Genomic DNA, 24,190 nt, shown 5'->3' on the forward strand with positions numbered 1-24,190 from the left:
TTCAAGTTCCAGTTCAGACCATATGCACCTGGAAAAGCCACACGAGGATTTCCAGGATGGTGACATCTCCCTTCATTTTCCTTACGTAATCCGGCATGCAACTTGCTCCCTCCAATTAATTTAGTGTTTTGAGAAAAATAAAATTCATATCTTAAATCTAATAGCACAGGTAGATCTGTAGGGATTAACGATATGAAGGAGAACATTGTCAAGCATATAACGATGTTTTGTGGTATGTTTGCTACAGCTAATGCTCTTAATTGCATTTTCCAGTTTAATTCTAGTAGCCAAAGGCTCAATGCACAAGGCAAATAAAAGGCAGGCTAATTGGCATGCCCAAGTGGCTCTTTTCAACATAAATCAGGCAGACAGCAAATATGAGTTGAGCAAGGAGATTGCTCTGTTCCCATTTAATTCACTCAAGATTTTGCCAAAATTAATTTCACGCCGCAGGATGGAAAAATAGGCCTGGGAAGTGAAGTCCAAACACCAGGAGGGACTGGTGCCACAGCACCCCCCTGCACATTAACATTTCAAACAAGTGTGAGGAGGCTCGTTTGCAGATTTATGCAATGAGACAAGGCTGGCTTCTCAGGTACGCTCTTCCCTTCCTACAAGCGGCTGAATTGCTGGAATTTGCATTCCCCAAGGATTCCTCCAACTCGACAGGGCCATTAGCACAGGCTTCTGGAGCAGAAGGACCTTGCTGGGGCTCACAGCAGCAATAGGGCTTGTTAGTCCTGCCAGGCCCTGCAAATTCCCACACAGAGGAACTATCTGGCTCTTTCAATAGGTACTTTGCAGCAGCTTGTATGCATGCAAGAAGCTGTGCAAGAGCCTGTTGGCATGTAAATCCTCTGGGGTGAAGATTATCTTTCTAGGCATAGGCACACAAACACATTACTACAGCTTTGCTCGTAATCCGTCTGAGTGGCAAGCTAAAATAAAACTCAGTGAAAAATGCACATCTTTTTATTTAAGTCAAGGTGCTTCACCTTCCATTTGATCTAAAAGCACAGCCAGAGTACCCAACTCTGAAAACGCTAGCATTTTTAAGGCACTCTAAATCTGACTCTTAGGCTTTTTTGTTTTGTTTTGTTTGAAGATAAATACGTACTTACATTTATAGTGATGCTATTTAACAGGATCAAATCACACAGTTCCTGTGGGGAAATCCTGATTTGCTCAAGCTTCACATATCAGTAGTGGAAATGTCGCTGATCAGACTCTAATAGCGTTATCTGGGGTTCACCAGCAGCCTGCTGACCCTGTAGCTTGTGCATCATGCTTGGACTCCCAACAGCTATTCAAGCTGTTGCACAGGCATTTTTTATTAACTGTAAGGAAAACATGTCTGTATTTTGGCCTCCTCAGAGATTATTTGGCCATCTAACCTAACAAACCACTACAGTAATGTTGTCAATCATGGCCTGTTTTGGAACACCGCACTGTGCTGACAGGATTTGCAGGCTGTGAGCCAGAAAACGAGCCTGTTCCTGCTGCCTTTCGTGGGACTTTTTGCAGTTACCTGTAACGGGATCAAAGCCAACGCACAGGCTCAATGCCACTTGCAGAGATTTCGAACCCAGAAGTCACTGTGTGCAAAAACAGAGCAGTAGTGGGATACACAGGCGGGGAGCAACGAGGCAGGGAAGTGTTTGTGAGCACGTGGAGGTAGTGACCTTCCTGCTTCCTTCTGCAGAATGCCGTGCAGCAAGGACAGCCGAGGGCTAGTTCAAGGGCAACCAGGGCAGAAGCAGCCAAGAGCAGCCCCTTTCCAACACCAACAAGCCACTAATTGGCTTGGCCTGAGCGCAAGGCGGCACCTGAACATTACAGGGCTGCTTCCCCTATATCCCTCGTTGCATTATCCAAGAGCCATTCCCGCCAGACAACCATGCGTGCCAAGTTTACAGTCAGATGCAGATCTGTGTTGCTGTGAGCATGCCTTCTTTATGGCCAGAAAAACCCACGGGGTTAGGAAGGACGCAACCCAGATTTTCCCTGTTTACCCAATATCAGCGATTTCGTAACACACAGCCTGCAAGACGTGACAAGATCATCCCAGCGCCAGGAGCACAGGCCAGCTGCATGGCTAGGAATAAGAGCTTCCAAAATGCATCTTTGGAAACCCAGATTCCACAAACAGGTAACACGGTACCTTAGAAATGTTTCTTGGGATACAGATGTGCAGCCTGGTGCTAGTGGATGAGCCAGGCATAGTGCTGACCTCCAGGCACTTCTGCTCCTATACGGACTGGGCAATATCAATACTGTTAGATTAACGCTTGATGTATTAAGCTGAACATGACCTAGGGTCTCTCTGTTTATTGGGATAATGCTTTCTTCACTTGACATTTCTGTTCAGAAGACATTTCTAGTCCCAGATCACCCAACACTTAAAAAGTGCGTAGTTTGTCTTACCTTTACAAGAGGCTTGCACTCTGCAGTAAACCTTTAGGCTCCAGAAAAAGAGCAGAAATCAGAGGAGAGTTTTTGGAAGCCAAATATTATGGATATTATGTCTTGCACCTACATGGATATGACAAAAAGAAAGGGGAAAGAAAAGTGAATACAGTAGACTTTGCATGGACTGCAAATTCTGCAGGTCAGCAGAAGTCCACATTAAACATACATCAAAGCCCTGCTCCAGGCTATGAAATAGAAAAGGAAATGGCAAAGTAACCTCACTGGGGTTTTGGAGACGTACATGGTCACGAAATGCTGATCTGCATCTGTTTTAAAATATATTGTCTATGTTAAGAAACTTTGATACCATAAATCTGATAAGCAAGACAGACAAAAGGTAATTGTGACCCCAGTGCAGTAGCACACCACATCTGGAAATGATTTTCACCCAGAGTATTCAAACTACAACAAACAGATTTGCTAGGTGCAAAGGTAGGATTTTCTAGGTATTCAAATAAATATGTGTTTAGAGATAGTTGTGTACATTCATGCATACCTGTCTACATCTATGGAGATATTTGAAGTCTGGGGCACCAACATGTACAAGGATTACCTGATTAGTACGGTTTTTAAGTAATCTGTTCCTCATGACATTCTTTCCCCGTGGGAAAAAAAAAAAAAGAAGAAGAAGAAGGAAAAAAAAAAGGTCTCAAGGCATCAATAATTCAGTCTTAAAGCTCAACTCTCACAAAGTGCTCTTTGGCATGAATTCTTTATAATCTGCCTGTGGGGAAAATGGGTCTTGAGACTCCTTCCCCTCAACTGCCCCCTTGAAGACAGGGACACACTGTGGAAGAAAAGCTGGAGAAACCTGATGGAGAGCCCACGGGAGGCCTGGCCTCACACTCCTGCCCCCAGACCACCCAGCTCAAGGTGGTTTGGTGCCATTTGGTGTCTCAACAACCATTTGGTGTCAACAACAGCTCCTAGAGGCATCAGTTAATAAAAATACACTTGTTAAAACAAAACCAATTTCCCAGCCCTTGCAGCTGCAGTGAGAAGTTCAGAGCTCAGAGAGCAAAAAGCAAAGCTAAGGAGCTGCAGGTGTTTCCAATTCTGACTTTTCCATAGCAGGATTGAGGCCAGCCCAGGAAGTGTCAATGCCAAGGTGAAGACACCTCGAGCTCCTGTGCCTGGCACGCTTGCAAGTCTTGCCTTCATCTGAAGCAAGCGTCGAGCTGCTCTGTTCTGCTCTAAGTCTCTAGATGGAAAACTGTTGCATGGCCGTGAGGAGGGGATGCACTCTAAGTCCATCAGCAAGCCAGTATAACAAATGAGGAATATAGTTTACCCTTCAGGGGTGTTCCAGCACCTCAACCAGCCCAAGGATGTTGAGCAGGGAAACTGCAAGGCGCTTCGCTGCCTTGTCCACGTGTGTAACCTCTGCTTCCCCTGCCCAGGCGTCGTGCTCCCTTTGGAATAAATCCCTATAAATCCATGGAGCGACCCAAGGCCAGCGCAGCAAGCAAAAGCTCCAGGATTACAACTCCATGGTTCTGGTCATGATTTTTTTTAGGCTAGAATTGCAGACACAAAATATACACAATATAACCAATATACTGTATATATATCTCTACCATAGACATATGTGCAGTCAGACACTTGGAAGATCCGCCTGGTTTGCCATACCTGTACACATCGTTTTGAGGAGCGTGTACAGCATGGCAAACACCAAGGAATTTGACTCATTCTGAGTGTGGCCATATGTGACATATTGGAGATGTCTGCAGGTGTGCAGGAGTTCTAAGAGCAACTGCACATGCTCCATGACATCGCTCAAGAACACCTTGGGGAAACCCTCTGAAAGCAAAAGAGGATATGAGTGGGAAGAAAAAAAACATGCTATGTATGGAGCATGTGTAACATATCGCTAACTTCCACCATTTGAACATCTTGTAGAGATGAGGAAATTGCTGTTCAACAATAGGTTCCACAGACCAGCTGCTGCAAAGGCTCTCCAAATAATGACCTATTGCCTGTGGTATGTTTGAACTGATGTAAGATTCAAAATAGCACCTCTTCCTTGTCACAGGATGGCAGTGGTGATGAACATGTCCTGAAACAGCCAAGGAAGAAGTGGTGATGTGCAGATCAGAGCACGCTGCGGCTCTCCCCTGTGGAGACGAGCTTTAAGCATGTTCTATCCTCTGGGCCATGATGAGAGAGACAGCCCAGATAACCCTCCTGATGAGATCTGTAACAGCCATTCATTGTCTTCTAGGATCCTTTAATTAAAATAAAATCTGTATACCCATCAGCTACCAGCAGCACACTAGCCCCAGCAGACATAGGGGTCTTATTGCTCAAATTACAGAGTTATTTCACCACCACCATCACTCCCAACTACTTCTGTCCATAACAGCAAGTTCAAAGGGTTTCTGGCTCCTATTTCAAGGATTAAGCTGTGGTTTCAAAAGCTCTTTTTATTTAAAATACTTACCCCCCTCATGATATTCACAATTAAGCCTTGAGATACAGTCTCTTCGAGCTCCACCTTCTACCTTTCTCTCTACAACGCGCTGCCAGTGGGGGGAGAAGTGCCTAATAAGGCAAATAAGACTGCTTATTATCATGGAATAACTTTAAATGCTTTATAGCCAGCTCTAAGCAACTTAGCCCAAAGCTGGAAAGGGCAGAAGATATTGAGTGACTGCCCAATTTTCAAGCTGGGCTTTGATCAATGGGAAGCTCTGGTTGCAGCAGTAGATTGACATCTTCACACCAGCACTGCTGCATGCTGCCCCTTAAATACAGCAAAAACAAGTACCACCCCATGAGCAACACATGGGAACCGAGGAAGGTTTCTCCTAAAACACCTGGTCAGAAAGGGGCTGGGTGGAAGGTGAGAACTCTAATTCAGCATTGCCAGTGGAGCCCTGGGCCTTGTCTCTCAAGCTGCACCTGATTTTCTCTGAAAAGCAGGGAAAAAGAGGCTGTGGGGAGCGTTGCACAGTTGCAGATGGGCTCCAGAGTCCTCTTTCCTGGACCTTTCTGGAAAAACATCACTAAGTCTGAAACTGCTAGTAACAAAGCAAATGAAAGTGCAACTGAAAAACATCCCCTTGGAGGAAAAGAGTAGTCATCTCCTAAGCAGTTGCTCTTCTCCAAAACAGATGTCCCATTAGAGATAAGTGTAAGGCAGATTCCTGCCCTTATTCATCGGACAGGTTACTTTTTGCAGCCTGAAAATAATTTATAATAATTTACAATTCAAGTGCTAAAAAGCTCTCCACAGAGTCATCTTTTTTCTCCGAGAAGTGTCAAGCAAAGAGAAAGCCAACTCTACGTTGGCACTGACGAGAGACACTGGAATAACGATGGGGGCAGCAGGATGAGCAGAACAGGACAAGACCTCACTCCTGAGCACCAGCCACGCTCCTCATTGAGCCTCCTTAGGCACACAGCTTCCAGCAAACTGCCCCTCTACCCTAAGGAGAAACACAGGATAAAGCCACTTGATAGGACTACGAGTGACACTTGTCTTTGTGCAGCCCTTTCTTTCCACGTGTTGACTTATTAAATATTATTTTCAGATGGGCTTTATTTGCATTACCTGAATAACCCTGCTATTTAATAAGTTACTTAGGAACTCTCAATGGCCAGAATAGAAGTTAATCTGTTGATAATGTGACATTTGTTCAGACAAACACAAGTAAGAGGCAGTGACTGGATGAAGCCAAAAGCCCGAGCTGGGAACCTTTTCCTTGCTGACATCTGGAAAGTGCTGGGGATCTGCTTGGTGGACCCAGATCTCAGGGCTGGCTAAACCTTCATGGGGGGGAAAACAAGTGCTACGGTTTATTTAAAATGAAGTCCTGGGCTGCATTTCAATCACTGGTGTTGTCACAACCCTAAACCACTGTTTATTTGTTTATTTTCAATTCTTTGTTCTCCATTTTAAGATGCGTTAAGTTAGATATTTATTGTCGAGATTATTATTTTCTAGCTTCCTTCCCAAGTAGAAAAGGAAATCCTCCTCTAAGGAAACCAGGGAAGTAATTGCTATAGTTTTCTTTCTTTCTTTCCTTTTTTTTTTTTTTTTTAATTTCCAGACATTGAAGTTCTTGTTTAGCAAACTGGTGCCAGCTTGCGTTTAACTCGAGTGACTTGGGTGATGAAAACAACTTGGCCACAGAGTAAATATACTGCAGCTTAGTGAAGTACACTGCAGTTCCCTTTTAGTTAAATATTGCTCTAGCTATAATTTCTTTTTAGTTAAATATTACACAATTTTGGAGTAGGAACGATGAAAACAGAAGGCACATTGACCCAAGAGGCAGTTTCCCTTTCAATTATTTCACCTTTCTTTTTTTGTCTACTGAATTTCAGTGCAGCACAAGCCCAAAATCTTGCACCTGGGAAGATCTACCCTCTGTAAATAAGGCTTGGGCAGGCTCCAATGGGCCCAGCCTCGTTAGGTTTCTTTCCTTCAGCCACGAGGCCACAAAGCTGTTTCAGTACCATGTTTGCCTCTAGCAATGGGGAATTTCTGCTCCCAACCCATTTTGGGGGACAAAAGGAAAATATTTTCCTGCCCAAAGTTACTAGAAATACAAAGTGGTCACAGAAAATCCTGATACACATATAGGTAGTGCTATAACTCCCTTATGGTACTTGCATTATATTTATATCATCAATATAACATTAAAAGTCTGTCTGTTTTTTATTGCCACTATCACAGAATTGGAAGGGACCTCTGGAGATCATCTAGTCCAACACCCCAGATACGTTCACAGATTTCATCGGCATCTTTACTGAGTCCAATGTCTCAGACCAGTGTTTACTTGAGCTAATTTGTAACTCGGCAGTGTGCACAAATAATGATTTCCCCACACTCTGCGCCTCATATTCACTCCACCTGCCACATGCTTCCTACTCATGACCTTCTGAAGGTCCCCTTGAATGCTCTTTGTGGACTTGTCCAGCCCTGAGAAACCCCAGCAGCCCCTTGCAGCCCCCTCAGCATTTACCACTGTCCATCTGTCTGACATGAGCAACATTCAAAGTGGAGCAGATACCACCAAACTGATGGCACAATCCTTCTGCTGTGCATGCGCTTAAGTAGGGGTAAATACAAAGCTATTCCCCACTGCCATTACTATGTCCTTGTGATGATTGCACAGCTGTAAATGCAAATGCATTAGGCCAGGCCAAGCTGAGCCTGCAGCAAAACTAAGATTCTGCTGGACAGAGCCGAGGTCTCAGCTTCACTCTGTGCTTTCAGTCACAAGATATAAAGCAACCCACACAATTAATATGCACAAACATACTGTCCAACTCACTCTTTTTTTCCTAGTTACAAGAATGAGAAAGGCTTTTCAAAAAATTTAAAAAAAAAAACTCCCCAATGGTATGTTCTGTCTCTTGGCACCCATAGCATTTGGTGGCTCGCTAGAAGAACATGTCCCAGTGAGACCCGCACTCCCGCTGCACTGAGCCCTCAGGTGCACGAATGGCAGGTCCCCCTCAGCGAGGCAGCAGAAATCTCATTAAATTCTCTATCACCTTGTTTATTGCTTTTAATCTCTCCCAGGAGGAAGCTACATCCCAGGCAAAGTCAGACAAATATATGACAGATGCTTTACCATGAAGAAGTTTCTGAAAAGAATATCTTTTATATATATATATATATATGTATATATGTGTGTATATATATATATATATACACACATATCTGGCACCCTAAAGAGAAATATTTATCTTCTATTTCAATGGAGGTTAAAGGCGCTCATCTATGATAAAGATAATCAAATTTTATGCTTCACGGCTTAAGCAGATTGGCTAGCAGGGCTTTGCTATATAATGGAAAGATTCCTCCCGCTTTGTAAAATATTACAGAGGCCGCTAGGTTTGTTATGGATTTCATCCTGCCTTCCTCTGGAGCCAAGACTGCAGTGAATCTGTTCCAACATTATCACCTTGTTAATGCACAGTGCAGTACAGTGACAGGCTTCACCCAACGCAGTCCTGTGAGAGCTGCACCACCGGTGAACTGCGTCAACCTGAGAGATCTCCAAGGACGTACAGGCAGATATAGCTATATAGCCCTTAGAGTGGACCCATCATCCTAATGATTAAATCATTTCAGCTACTCCAAAATTATTTTTTGGACTATTACGACAAACAGAAATTTGTAAATGAAGTTGCAATTTTAGGCTCCAAATTTCCAAAGCTCAGAATCCTGAAGTTCCGAGCTGCTACCAGCTGTACCAATCATGTTTAAAAGAATTACATATAAATCATTTCCGCTATAACGCAGGAAAACAACAAGGAGTCTCAGACCAAGGCATGCCTGGCGAAAGCAATTGCACTGCCTCATTAGGTTACGTCCCCGTGTTTTGCCAGACTGTGCCCAGCGCTTTTGGCTCAGGCTCCTGGAGCACTTGGGCTGTGGTAGTACCCTGTTTATGGGAGTTTTGCCCAACTTCATGGTAAGGTCTAGCCCACCTCATCAAAAAGATGTGTTCTTGCCCCTCTAAGCCATGGTGATTCAATAAATGTACTCGGTTTTTCAAGATACAGCAGAGGAGAGAGCTGAGGATCTGGAGACGATGCAGACAAACCTCAAACATGTAGCTAATGACCTTGTGAGGATTTACTAGACTGGAGAATACTGCTTCCAATCTGCTTGGCAATTCTCAGCAAGGGAATCACCATCCTGCACATGCACTCCCTCATACAAATATATCTGCTCTTGCAGTGTACACTGAGCAAAAGAAGTCTCCTTCTGTCCTATAATAGTACTGATGTTACAGATTAAAGAGTGTTAATGTTCTACTCAAGAACTAGCTTTCTAAGTTTTTGTAGATGGCTAATGAAGTGCTATTCACTAAAGATGAAGAGCACTCATAAAGGGAAGTATACTCTTCAAAGGTCCCCTATATAAGAAACATAATTAATGACAAATCCAAATGGTGCATGAAGAGGCCAAAGACTAAGTATTTTATCAACTAAAAATCAACTATTTGAAGTCAGAGCTAAAATGTTAGCGCTAGGGTGTTACTGGAGATCGTTGGTATGCACATGCAAATACACTCCCTGCTTTATTTACCAAATCTACTGCTTGAGACAGTGAAAGAAAGACATGCTGGATCTGAAAAAAAAAATCATTCCTACCTACATTTGGAGCAATTATTGTTGTTTGTGTGACACGCTATGCAGAAAGGGCATGATACTGGTGAGGCGGTCCTCACTCTGAGCCAAGGACAGTCTAAATCGTGATGAAGACAGGAATTTGCAATGGTTTACAACTGGCAGCAAAAAGGGAGGTCTGAGTCTGGCCAAGCTGCCATCTGCCCCGCAGATGTGCAAGGACAAGGGCTGGATCCTGCTTCTCCAGCCTGCTCCATCACGAGGCTTGACAGCGGGACTCATGGCCCTCAAAGAGGTTTCAGAGCATCAACAGCACTCAGGACAGAGGGTTTTCTTTATATGCCAGTTCGTACAGGTCCCGAGACCAAGGATTTCCTGCATTACCCTGGCGTGGGGCAGGGATTAAGGCTTATGTCTAATTAAACGGTTCACTGGGTAGGCTTTAATGGGATGAAGGAGCCAGAAAGAATCAGAGGTCTTGCTGGTGAGCTCCCTGCATGCGGCTCTACGCCGATGCACAAGACTTCGCTTTTCATGGGAGCCAATGACATTCCTTGCTGCTGGTGTCATGACCCTGGCATTTTACTGGGGTAAAATTCCATCAAAACAGTGATGTGATACTCTCAGAAACTTCAAAATAAAATTTTGACAGCATAAGCTCACAATTCTTATAGAAAAAAAAACTGAATTTGGAAATTCAATTTTTAAAAGCAGAAATAGTCTCAAGTATATTTTACAGTGAAAACGGTTGGAATTTCAATTTCCTGTTAGCTACATTGGTGTGGAAAACCCCCAAATGCATTATCAGTGTACGATTTTCTTAAGATCTGAAAAATTCAAGCTGAAGTGTGACATGCTTATTTTTGGAAGGGGTATTTGAGCATGTTTTCCCCTATTTTTCCTCATTGTTCTTTTCAAAAAAGGCTTCATTAACTTAGTCTTGCAATAATGACGATAACTAAACAAGTATTAAATCAGAGACAAAGAAGATCCATGGGGGTTTCAAAAGAAGAGTAAGGGGATGTCTTGTAGACACCTACAAGAGTTTAGTACCTTGTAGGTAAACTACCTTGAGTTTATAGTTCTGGAAGATCTTGTGTGAACTGTTAGATTTATGTAGTTCTGGGAAACTGGTAGATTTAATTAATTCTGTTGCTGCCATTGGTTGAGAACAAAACCAAAAGAAATGTATGGAAAATCAGAGACTGACTCCTAAGAATGAATACCAAGAGGACAATATAACTTTGAGAGTGCCCTGGCTTGCTTTCATTTTTGTTTCTATTCTTTTCTAAAAGTAAACACTACTGGGAAGTTTTGTTTCTTGAAAATGCAGTAAGCACTTCCTAACCATTTGGAACAAAAAGCTGGGAAAACCTTATTCAGAATGCGGAATTCGTTCTCTGAGGCAAATACCAACAACAAAACCAACTTTTTACAGGGATCTATCAGATGAAATTTCCTTCTTATGAAGCATGATAAAGCAAGTTGTTTTGTAGAATTCTTTTGTGCACATGCTAAAATATATTGGAAATTTCTATTGTGAAGATCATATAAAGAAAAACTTTGTATTAATTTAAACCAAAGGAGGTTCCTCTAGTGCTGCTCAGTAAGGGGCTGGGATGCTGCAAGCCAGACAAACCCAGGAGGTCACGTTGACTCTGCAGACAGACTGTAGGAGGAGAGAATGAGCCCGTGTTCAAGAAAACATTAATTCTCTCCATTTGATGCATATTTGGGAGTTACACAAATTGGCATGCAGATTAAATGCTACTCAAAGCCAGGCAAACAAATCGCCTGTTGCCACATTAAATAGGAATCCAGGGATTGTTTTACTATGAAAGTTTGCAATGGAAGACCAAACAATTTCTCTGTAAATGGTTCAATGCATTTACATCTCCTAAAGACTATCCAGATAGCCATGAAAGGCTCAGAGAAGAGCTCTTTGTTTTAATTTTGCCCAGAGAATTCCCATGTGGAAGCTGCCTGCATCCTAATGCACTGGTTAGGACTTTCAGGCAAGGGCCTTATTTTCATCCTGCTCTGCAGCAACAACATGAAAGTGAATCTAAGTCTCTGGGTTCAAAAGTCTATTTTGTGTGGCTGCACTCTCAGCAGGTCCATAGTGGTGCTTCCTCTAAAGGTTTTGAACCATCCACAGCTCATTAGGAAGCTGCTGCTTAACCCATGGTTATGTGTGAGGAAAAGGCTCCTACTAAAAAGGTCAGTGGACACATGCCCTAAATCACACAGATGCCTGTGGAAACCCTGATTTGGGGCGAAATACTGTAAAGAGCTTGCAAGCAGGAACCACAGAGGTTTGAAAACAAACACTCAAAAAATAAAATCTCCAAAAGTGATTTCAGATTAAGGATGTGAAAAGTGGCTTAAGGAAACAAAGTGACTTTCACATAAAGGATGTACCAGGTTCATTAAAGCATCTCGTGATGGGGGATGAAAAACTGCTCTGTCCAAGTTCCTGCAGCTCCAGACTGGGACTCGATTGAAAAAGTGCTGGATATCGTCCCAGGGACACCACAGTTGGACCCAGCAGCTGTAAGAGAGAAGTTGGGGAAAACACAGGCCAGGAAACCCCGGGACCTTCCGCACACCTCCATCCCTGCAGAACCGCGCTCCCATCGTTCCCAAAGTGAGCGCGCTCCAAAGCGCAAGGGCCGGAAAGAGGAAGCCTTGTTATCCGGGCAATTTGAACACAGGGAGGTTTATTATTATTAAGGGAGGCGGGGCGGGAGGGCAGGGATGTCTCCGCGCCCATGTCCCTCCTCCCGGCCCGCCACCATCAGCGGCAGGAGCGCGGGGACGGACGCGGGGAAGCGCGCGGGGAAGCGCAGGACGATGCTGTCCGCCGGCCCCAGCGCGGCGCAGAGCTGCGCGCTCGTGCTGGCCGCCGCCGTGCTGCTCCAGTCGCTCTGCGTGGCCGTCACCTTCCTCTACTTCACCAGCGAGCTCAAGCAGGTGGGTGGCAGCGCGGGGAGAGCCGGGCACAGGCCGTGCAGAACTCTGAGGAATCGCACACGTTGCAGGAGTTGCAAAAGTTGCAGAAACTGCAGAAGTTGCAGAATGCAACCTGGGAAAGGAGGTTCTCAGAGCTGCTTGACTTCCTCCCTGATCGCACTGCAGTGCTTGGGACGTCCCGCAGGAACAGCAGTAACACTGGGAGGACTAGAAGAGGATAAGCACTGGATGGACACTCACACATAGACAGCAAGTAGGGAAAAAAAAAAAAAAAGGCAGCAAAGGGGGTATTCTTCTTTCTTTTTAAATGCCTCCTCCAGCAACATACACAGTTTTAAGACACTGATTAATCCTGGAGGAATTTCAAGCAGATAAAGAGCACAATTTCTCCTAACGACCTGTAAAATACCCTTTGTCCAGCCCTGGTGTTTTGGGCTTCCTGCAGCTAACCTTGCTTACTTCCTCTTAACTCTTTCCTTGCCCGAAAACAAAGGAATTCCTTGGATTCTATGAAGTTTGCACTCAGGGTTTCCCTGACCACATTTACTCCTTGCTATACAGTGGTAAGAGCATATGGCTCTCCACGGCACAAAGGTAAACCCCGCTGCAGGTAAGTGCACTGTGGTTATATTATTTCAGGAAACTAGTATTATTGGTTCCCTGTGTGTTTTCCCCACAGCACAATTAAAGGAAGTGGGAGTGTTTTTAGAAGTGAAGCCCCGGTTAAAGGGCAGTATTCTGCAGTCAATGATTATATTAAACTGTACAAAACAGATTGTTTTCTGCTGAGTTTATACCTGAGGCTTCCATATTTTGCAACACAGGGCAATCATAGAAATATGATCATTTTATGAAATCAGATCACATAATATCAGTGATGAAAAATTACATCCCTGCCTTCTCATTTTTCATGCAAAAAAACCCTTGCCAATCTAAGTAAGGAGTAGCAACACTTGCCCTTCCCTGGCTTTCACGGAAATATATATACCTGAACAGGACCACATCTGCACAGAATATAACTATTTCTAAAGAATAACATGCCTGCACTTGGTGCAAAAGACTAAATCTGCTCATGCTGAAGTTCTGCTTGGCGAAAAAGTAACCTTGCTGGCCCTATGGTATATACTGCACCTTAAGGACTGCAGAACTTCATCTGGTGCATGACAAAAGATGTGAAAAGCTGATCTAGAGCTACAGAGTGCTGCCCCACATCCTCGCAGTGAACGTGGAATGAATCTCGACATACACACTGCTGATCTTTGCTCATTTTTCTTCTCTTTGCTCCCAGTATCTGCCTTTCTACAGCTTGCCCACATTACTATGGCTGCAGTGCAGATATTTCAATCTTTACAAAAAGAAAAGTTTTAACTGGCAGTTTTTATCTCTGCAGCTGTAGCTGTTAGAGCTACAGATACTTGTTTCAGTTTTACTAAGCAGGAAGAGAGCACAATAAAGTGCATTATGCTTCAGGATATAGGGCTGAAAAGCAAATATCCTCAGACTTCCTTTTCAAAAACATAGTCCTTGTAGAAGTCCTGGAATAGGAAAAGTTTTGGAAGTATTCAGATTCTATTAGCATTGCTGTAGGGCTTTCCGTGGCAGGGGTTTGCATGCTATGGATAAGCCTTGCAACACCCTGATGCCTTGTTTCCTTCACCTATAGGGCAGCAGTAGCCGTTCCTCTGCACTAGACAGTGGTTGTACAAGGTTGCAATCCCTGCAGATCTCAGTGTCGATGCAAAATATTGTTCCAGGGGCAGTGAACTGAAGTGGTTGTGTGGGGAAGATTGGTAAACAAAAGGCAAAAGTGCAGTACTGTTTGCTACCAGGTGGGAGGGCAAAGCTTGGAGGTGAGCTTTGCCAGGTGTGATAAGAGAGTAAACACGTCTGGTCTGCATGGTGTTTTTCAAACAATCTTATTATAGAATCTATTGTAGTTAAATCCATCAAAGTCTTTAGTTTAAGCACAGATGTAGATGTACCTCAGTAAGTCCATAATTTTCATGACTTTTGAGTTCTCAGAAGAAGAAACCTTACGTAAAAATATCAGTGTTTTCTTCAGCAAAGACTCGGGAGTCTTCATGGACTCAGTGTGGTGGCAGCATTCTTCATGGGTGACTGCAAAGCACAGGAATCTTTTCAAATATCAGATTAAGTCTGCTGTCCAACTCAAAGGTTTGCTGTTAGACAGCAGAATAACTGCAGTGTAATGTGGGTGGATTCTCCTAATCCTCTGAAGTGTGAAATCTCTTCCTGAATGTCTTTGTTTCCTAAGGGGCAGCAAGAGAATGGAGTGAGGAGGAGGAGGTGCAAGAGGAAGCTCTTACTTGCGGTTCTCAATGCTGCAGGCTTAAGGGCAGCTGCAACTCTGGTGCATGTTGAGTTAATGTAGAGCAAACTGCACCAAACTTCTTTAATGCAAGAAAGGTGAAATATTAAAACAAGAAGCTGGTCTGAACGGCTCTGCGTGCTCATTGCCGATTGCTGTTTTTCCAAATTTTATGTAATGCTTTGCTTGCATAATGAGTCTCACCAGGATTTATAGCTGATGCAGCACTACTGGGTTCAAAGCAAACAGGAGTTCATAATCCGCAGCGATTACTCCCAGGCTTTGGTGCTCTTGCATTAAGCAACAGCGCCAGCTTGAGTCCTGCACGTTGCCTAGCCCTGCATAGGCAGCACTGCCTGGGAGAGCTTTTCTGATATCATTTACACACTCAGGAAGTCAACAGGAATTTTGGCACTCTGCGAACTCGTTTCTTTTTTATCCTTTGGGAAAAAAAGGCACTTTCTGTCTACCCACAGAGCATAGGCATGAACCTCAGCGTTTAGCTTTATAACTCCATCTGAACTGAAACATCTCTGTTGTCTAGATTTTGCTTTGGACTATTCAGTCAAACAGAGCTCCAGGTTACTACAGAGTGACCCCAAACTGTCATGGATACATGCCAGGGAAAGCCTGCATCAGAAGTAGCATTTTCCTGAAAAGACAGAATGGCCTTTTAGGCTTTTAACTAACTTTATGGTCTGATACTTGATTTTATCCTCAGTAATTTGCAAAGAAAAATCCACTGTGCAGAAGAGGAATTTTTAATGTAGAATCAGAGACTAAAGCATTCACAAGGTTATAGTTTAGGTGTCGAATTTCCCACCAAGCTTATTTAGTTGAGTACCATATACCAATGGAGAGGGTTTGGTGTTTCCTTTGCATATTAGGTATCCTTGTAATGAAATAAAGATGCAAAATGAGAATGCGTGGTGCATTCTGCCAGTTACAACCTGCACCGTACCAGCAAGCGCTACTAGGAAAAGCCAGTGTGTGCCTAAGCTAGAGATGTACCACAGCCAAAAGCCTATGAGCACATCATAAACAAGAAATTCTGCTTTCCCTTCTAACACAGCTCCAGGACACGTACTCGAAGAGCGGCATTGCCTGCCTCACCGGGGAAGAGCTCGGAAGCTTCATACAAAACCTGGACACAATTGAAAATGAAAGAGAGGCTGATCCCTGCTGGCAAGTCAAGTGGCAACTGGGAAAGTTAATTAAAAAGGTATTTGGGAACCTGTGCACTCTTGAACTGTGGGACTTGACCATCTCAAAGAGCTACTGCCCAACAGCAGAATCAAGTTGGGCTCAAGCTGGAGCAGGGTGTACGTAATGGGACCAAGTGCCCCTACTCTATGGAATAAACCATTAGTAGGTCCGTTACTGTTAAAGGGAATATAAGAGGCATGAGCGAAAAGTGTTGTTCACCGTCCTTCCAAAGCAAGTCCCTCTTTGGCCCTTGCTTCCTGCTTGCACAAACAGGAGCTCTGCTTGACTTCCCCAATGCTTGCTTTCTACCTGCCCAAATTTGCAGAAATGCCATTCTCCAGGCAAAAATACTTGTTGTCACAAGCAAATGAAATAAATTGCAGCAGAAAAGCGCCCAAGCGACGGTCCCACCAGGAGCTGTGTAACAGGTCAGCGGGCCGGGCCGGGCGAGCAAGAGCGCAGTGCCGGGCACATGCGCTTCCAGCCTGGCATCCCGCACCTATAGCACTGCCTGCAGGGAATAAATTATGCCTGGTTGAAAGCTCAAAGGGCTAAACCCAGGAATGCTTCTTAAAAATCGCACCTCCAGCATATAAAATCCCCATCCATACAAATTCACTTCAGGCTTTGCGTCCCCTAGTCGACACCACATTTAGCAGCCAAAGATCTCAGTTACTTCAGTGTAAGTTCTGCCAGTGAAGCTCCTGTCATGCTGCGTGAAGAGAACAATGTTTTATTTTGTGGACTTTTATGTATCTTAATATATCTAATAGCTAACAGATGCCCAATCTACCTACTAGCTCCCTCATTGCACAAAAAGGCTGTAGCAGGGCAGAACGCAGCAGTAAATCACAGTATGGAGGCCAAGTTTATCATCAAGGTAAATCATCTTAAGGGCAGGTTTGCCACAGCTGTCCTGCCTGTAGCACCTGAAATGTTTCATTTAAAAGCAGTCAGCAAAGGGTTATGAAAAAAGGGAAAATGTAGGGAAGAAGATATGCTGCCTTAAAAACATTCTAGATAGATAGAGGTATAAAAAGAAAACAAATTTAATTTCCGAGAGCTAAAATCCCAAAGAAGTCTGGCACTGCAAAGTATTATTGGCTGAATGAGAACGAGTGCTTGCCCATAAATCTCTTCTTATTGAAGAAGAGCACAAGGGTCACATTTTCAGAATGAGTAAGAACTCCTTGCTGGGCACTCTTGAAAATGTATTTTTTTTTCCCCAGAACATTTAGTTACATAAAAAATGCAGCTGTAGAAATACTTTATTACAAAGAATTAATGATACAGGCTTTTTTGATTTGCTTAATGGTCAAAAATTCATAATGCCATTTATCTGCGAGTCCGAGGGAAAAGTGTCTATTTCCTGCCTCCATTGCTTTCTGCTGACAAACTAATTATTTTTCTCTGTGTTTATTGGCAGATGATGTCAAGAAGTTATGAGGAAAACATATCTGCAGTCAATGGTATTACAGTCATTTTATTAACTGCGGCAAAAAGAGGTTGCTGATGGGGTCTGATGTGTTGTGATTTTGGGCTATTTTTTAAAAGCACAGAAAACAGGGACTTCAGATTTTGCCCTATTATCTCCAGTTCTTGAGTGGCAGGTTAGAGGAAAAGGATAATGTGTTACTAGGAGGTGTGTTTTTGGGAGCCAGAATTAAAGGCTAAACGTTTAGAGCCGGGGTCCAGAGAACCTGGGGAGGAGAAATGGAGGAAGGCGATCAAAGAGGCATACAAAGACATCTGAAAGGGAGCAAGGGAGAATTTTGAGCCTTATTATACAAAACCGCCTTGTCTACTCTGTAGTCAATCAAGAAAAATGACAGCCACATTTATGAGCCATTTTCTGCCATCGTCGACCCTAATCCAAGTTTGTTTCTGCCCTCGTTTAGCTGAGAGAGCCCTCGCGTTCCCAAGCACCAACGAGCAGCCGCAGACGGATCCTGTCTACCGAATAGCAGCGCATCTCACGGGCAGCAGCAATAAGAAGAACTCTCTATCCCCGCGCAGTAAGGATAAAAACAGCCATTTCTGCCCTCTTTGCTAGCTTGGGGCTTCTCCATGCTTACACTGAGTTAATAATGAGAAACCAAGTACCAAAATGCCTTTGTGTCCTGTTGAGAGCGTTTTTCTCCCTCAGCTCATTCCTGTAGCATAGAGAAAAACCCTTTCGGCTCTGGATGCCCCTCTAACTTTTCTTCTGGAGGCTTCATCCAAGAAAAAAACAGTAAATAAAATCCCTCTTCCTAATGTTGAGCTTTCCTCTTCACTTTCCTTTAATTTCCGTCTGTTCGCCAGCTGCTATGTTGAGAAACATATTAGAAATGCAAAGCATGGACAGGGAAGATCGGACACCGGAGCTGTGCTAATGAAGGGCCTGCTGGGGTTTCTGCACCCTTGTGGCTATTTTACCTGTGCTGCTAAGAAACTGCACTGCGATATGCACTGTTTTGGGAGGGCAAAAATTGCCAGTGAGAAATGTGAATTCCCACATAGAGCTAACCAGCTTACGTATGGACCTTCAAACTGTTTGTACAGAACAGGCCTAACGAGCTGCCTTTTGAAAGCAATGGGAGCAGCCAATTTATGTGCTTCTTTTTGGAAAAGCAGACCCCAGGCTTAATTACTCAAGTGCTTTTAACTTTACATCTCCTGTCGTTTTTTTTTTTTTTTTCTGCAGTAGATTCCACACCCAGAAGAGGCAGAGGCCAAAAAATAAACAGCTGGGAGTCGTCTCACAAGGGCCATTCCTTCCTGTACAACGTGGAGCTGCGGAACGGCGAACTCGTGGTGCCCAAGACAGGCTTCTACTACATCTACTCGCAAACGTACTTCCGCTTCCGCGAAAATGAGCACGAGGACTCGGCCTTGCTGGCCCAAATCAGGAACCCCAAGCAGCTGGTCCAGTACGTTTACAAACTGACCAACTACCCTGAGCCCATTTTGCTCATGAAAAGCGCCAGGACAAGCTGCTGGTCGAGGAAGGCCGAGTACGGGCTTCACTCCATCTACCAAGGCGGTGTCTTCCAGCTCAAAAGGGACGACAGGATTTTCGTGTCTGTCAGCAACGGGGATATAGTCGACATGGACAAAGAGGCGAGTTTCTTCGGAGCCTTTATGATCAGTTAGGAGGTTCTGAGCACGCTCCACAGGAACCCATTTGCACTGTTAGGACCGGCTTGAAATTCTGTAAAATCGGGGCTGAAAATCAGACAGCACCCACAATACTGGACCCCCCATTCCCGGCTCGTGGAAGAGCTCTGGCTGTGTAGAAACAGACTCCGAAGACCCAATAAGGAGGAAGAGCAGCTGCACAGTCACAGCGGGCTGGGGAGGAACGAGGGTTTACAGCGCCCGAGGCCACCTCGGGCAAGAGCAGGTAGATGCTGCCCAAGATCATCGCTGAGCCGCGCAGGGGCTGCTGCTCCTCTAGTTACTCAGGCTGGGACTGAAAAACAAATTTTACTCATGGGCTGCACTTGGACCTTGCCTTGATCATCCCGATGCCTCCATGGATGCCAGTGGAGTTACTCTGACAGGAATTAGCTCCTATCTGAACCTGTTTTACAGAAGCAGGGCTACCAGACACACAGCACTGCATCTCTGCTCTAATCTAGCCAAGCACTTAAGTGCCTAATTAATTTTAAGCTCATGAATGGCCTCGCTAACAAGGGAGTGTTTGTGTGCTTGAAATTAAATATGTGCTTAAGCATTTTTCAGAATGAAACGCCATGGATGGATTTAATGGCCATGGAAAGCCATTCAGATGGATTGAGTCCATCTTAATCAGTATGCTGTACATAAAAAACAAACAAAAAAAACCCCACCTGCTGCAATTGTACAGAAAAGCTTTGAAATTGGCCAGTATTTTGAGACACCAGGGCATTATGGTCCTGCATATTTACTCAAGTCAGCGCTCTGCAGAGGTTTCACCAGGCCAGCAATAGGCTCAGGAACACACTTGCTGCTGCACTTGCTGACAGCAACGGTGTCACCCATAAGAAATTCTGTTTTTTTTTTTTCCCTTTAAACCCTGAATTCTGTTAGACTTTTGCCACAAATTGAGCTTGTCATGCTGCTTCCATGTTTACTTGGACTGTCTGCCACTGGTAGGAAGCAGAGCGGAAAAACTGACCCTGAAGACTGTCTTTTTAAGGAAAACATACACATCTATCTCTGCTTTACCATGACCTGCAATTTAGGTCCTTCCATTTTTTTTTTTTTCAAAAAGGGACAGACTTTTTTTGTAATTTTTTTTCACTTACACAAGCGAGTGCATTTGTTAACTGTATGAGTAGGACTGTTTTATGTATATATACATTTATACATGTCTATATTTGCACAAATCAGCACCTCTACAATATCAGCAGTGGAGCGATGCCAGATTGCACCGTGCGTGCATTTTAATCGTGTTTAGTGAAAGTGGTGAGGAGAAGAAGGTGGAACAGAAGAGGGATGGCAGATAGCTGCTCTGCAAGCCTTGCTTGAAATCAGCAGAACGGTGCCAGGAAGACAGGGTGGTGGTCGGTCTTCTACTAAATTAAGGTTGCTTTGGGAACCTTCAAATGAGGATAAGGAATAAATCCCTGTATGGCTCTTGCCTATGGGTCTCAGGAGCAAAAACATTTATCGTTCAGCTCCCTACGTTGTTTCTAAATGAGAGGAAACAAATGACAACCACTTTTGTGACCCAGAAAAGCATCACCTTGTTGTTCATCTAACCTCCTGCATGCAAGCAGCAGGAGGAGGACTTCTGAAACACCTTTTTGGTTGGAGCAAAGAAGTGCTTGCTGACTTCTAGCCAAAATTATGATTCCAGCCAGTGTTTGCTGGTTTTTGTTTGTTTTCTGATTTTTGCTGCTTTCTGTGATGGTCAGGGTGTAAATTTCTCCATCCATAACTGGAATGCTTCAATTTGTCTCATTCACAAATCATCTAATTCCCCATGAAACTGAAAATATTGTTGCAAAACTTTTCTTCAGTTTTCCTTTGTGCTTAATTCAGAAATCATATCCCCTCTACAAAAAGCTGGGCAATACAAAACCATGCCCTGCGTAGCCAGATGACACCTTGGTGAAAAGATTTGGCAGCTGCTTGCCTTTACAAATAGCTGGGGCTGTTTGTCTAAGCACAGGATTGACTCCTGTCTTTCAATCTTATAGTCATTGAGTCTATTTAATAGCTTTTTTTTTTTTTTAAGACTACATTATATGCTCATTTGAACGAAGAAAAAGCAGATTTATCAGTGACAGATTAGAATGAGAACCCTCCATGTGGCTCAGAAATTACTTCTATTACCCAATAGTCACACTGTTAAAAAGGACTGGAAATAAACTGTGGAAACATGGGAAACTACACAAAGTAAGAGCTCACATTAAGACAAACTATTATACACATTTTTTTTTTGCTTTCTGTAACTCTTCATCTCCCAATATATACTATCATAATGACTCATTTAGGAAATGCTTCCAGGCATGGTCTTCTTTCTTATCTAAATATACATATCCTTGGTGTCTGCATGCAGAGCATAGCCCAAATGGGATCATACCGAATAACCATATTTTATTTCTGAATAATCCCGAGCCATGCTTGCCGGATATTATCCTGGGGAGAAATATAACGTAATATCAGACAGGACACATTTAAAGATGAATAGAAAGATATATTCACTTCAGTCGGTAGATTTGCACCCTGAATCATCCTTTTCATCTCACTCTTTATGCCAAATGGTGAATGTAGCAAATTTTTATATGTGGGTGTCGGTTGCAGGGCATACAGTTTTTGTAATTTTTATACCTATGTTTTCTATAAAACATTTTTACTAATTAATTGTTTAGTCTTGCAGTGTTTACTGGTGTCAGTTCTGGGTCTGAAATCTTTCCTCCAACAACAGGTTGGTATGAGGTATAACTAATTGAGTGCCACCAGGGAGGTGCACTGGCTGTAGACCAGAGTCTACACAATGTTGGGTACTTCCCTCGAGGTTTCCTCACATTCCTGGTCTTCAGTAATAATTCAAGCACTGGAAATGTATTTCGTACGGAAACGTCTCATCCTTACAATTATTCTATTTAGCATGGAAACATCCTTACTATTACTGGATTATAGCAGAGGATCTATTGAATTCATAGGTGGCCATTTGCACACATCCGGTAAAGTGGGAGTAAACTGGAGGCCCCAAGTTGCTGGTTTAAGCACAGCACATACATACCTAGGTTTGACCAAGGGATGGTCGCCCCAATCATGGTCATATGTAGTGTAAACACATTTACCTCTGTGCTTGTGTTTAGCTTAGGTTGTTTTTCTGGTGTTTCCATGGGAAAGGGGGCGTATCAGCCAACTTGCTCTTATTATATTTTCCATTGCTTTATAGAAACAGATTTCTATCTTTTTGCTTCTCTAGGTAGACGTCATGACTATTGGCTGTATTATGGCAGTATTCACTTGCCCAAAAAGAATCAGGGATGTATTTTGCTGCTCACCAGCTAAAAAGCCTGATCTCCATGTTGAGATTTTGAGATCTACATTTTGCAGGTTTCAGCTGACATCTAAATGTTAAGAGTTTAAGAAAGACTGTAAGGATCAATATAATAGGAAAAAAAAAGGTGCATACTGAGACAAGATCCACATCCCTCCAATGTACCTTGCTCCCTTCAGTATCAGAAATTGCAGACAGATATGGATGATCTTCAGGTCCAAAGCAAATTTTCATAGGTTGGGAATTTCTTTTAGACTTTGTTACACAGAGGCCTATAACTTTTTCATCAAAATTAATTAAATTTGGAGAACATTCTCCAGAATTTTTCCTTCATATTAAAAGCCTGGAATTGCATGCTACATTACATACCAAAAAACATATGCTGCCCTCTGATGACCAGGGTACCTGTTAGGTGCTTGAGCAGCACACCACAGCTGTCTTGCACCACCGGACTGTTTGCTGACACATTTACAACCAGAAACTGTAAAGACATTCCCATTCTTTCTTCTCCAAGTTTTAGAGGTGACACTAAGTCGGATCACCGGGCCAAGACAGGAATGCTAGAGCCAGAGCTCCATCTCAGGGCAGAAGTCCATCATTTAAGCAGTTTCCCATTTTTCTGTGGGCTAACGGTTAGCTAATAAAACTCAAACTTCTTGTCTTTGGCACATATACACCTTTTGTCCTGAACTCACCACACAGATGGCACCTGGAGCAGTAGCAAATATTATGGAACCCAAAGTTGTTTAAGCTGCCTTTTAAAAAGCAACAATCTGAACACAACAGAACCAAGACACAAATCGCTCTTAAAGATACCTCTAGTTTCATCTGATGGGACGTCTTCAGATCAAATTATTTTCAATTTGTATTAAGTCATCCATATTTATCCCACACATCTACTGGTGGAAGGCCAAGTGAATTAATTGCCAATTCGCTGCCAAATTCAGCCAAGTTAACCCTTCCCATTTCATACTGGGCACAAAAGCATCAAAAAGGAAATAGGAAACTAGGACCAGGAATAATTAATTTTCCAGCCCCACCCTGCATGTTCAGGCACTAGCACAATTCAAATCCTAAGGAATACAAATAACTACACAACAGTCAAGTGAACATATCCCTTCCTTGTTGTAAAGTTTATTGTTCTGGGAATCACAGGGCAGGTGTCTGCTGCCTCCAGAATCAGTGACAGTGACATTAAGTCTGAAATCAGGGACCTTATTTATCCAGAATGTCATAAGGCATTCAAAAAAAAAAAAAAAAAAAGAAATGCAGAATGATCTTCTACTACTCTCCTACCATAAATTATTTAACATACTTTTAACTGAGAGCAAACTTATCCGTGACCACGTTCCCTCTCTGCTTAACGAAGAGATGACAAAGAGAGAGGTTAACACAGAGATGTAACAGAGGGACACGGGGTGAAAAGGTAACTCAAAGATGGATGCTCTGAATCTGCAGAGATAGAGCAAGTCCTTGCTGATCAATTAGCACTATTTTGCAGTCTGCTTGCGGATATTTACATCCATATAAACAACTGCAATGTGATTTGAGCACATTCTGTTTTCTAGATTAAGTCAGATGATTACCACTATTTTCATAAGCAGCATCCACTTGTGATACTTATTGAACTATAACCT

At 43.3% G+C, this 24,190-nt stretch overlaps 1 protein-coding gene across 2 annotated transcripts; it reads left to right on the top strand.

Annotated features, from left to right (window-relative positions):
- The first annotated feature begins 12,414 nt into the window (after positions 1-12,414).
- Positions 12,415-19,224, top strand: TNFSF10 (TNF superfamily member 10). Of its 2 annotated transcripts, none has more exons than XM_088523950.1 (5): positions 12,415-12,534; positions 15,936-16,085; positions 17,496-17,538; positions 17,968-18,084; positions 18,756-19,224. In XM_088523950.1, exons 1-5 carry the CDS (start codon positions 12,415-12,417, stop codon positions 19,202-19,204), a joined length of 879 nt encoding a protein of 292 aa, XP_088380076.1. In that variant the 3' UTR covers positions 19,205-19,224. The 2 variants fall into 2 exon arrangements, with proteins under 2 accessions (XP_088380076.1, XP_010217251.2); XM_010218949.2 differs by having other exon boundaries at positions 18,759-19,224.
- Positions 19,225-24,190: the final 4,966 nt, after the last annotated feature.

Source organism: Tinamus guttatus, unplaced genomic scaffold (genome assembly GCF_059628265.1).
Source record: "Tinamus guttatus ecotype Peru unplaced genomic scaffold, ASM5962826v1 Tinamus_guttatus_pri_ptg000198l, whole genome shotgun sequence".
NCBI lineage: Eukaryota > Metazoa > Chordata > Aves > Tinamiformes > Tinamidae > Tinamus > Tinamus guttatus.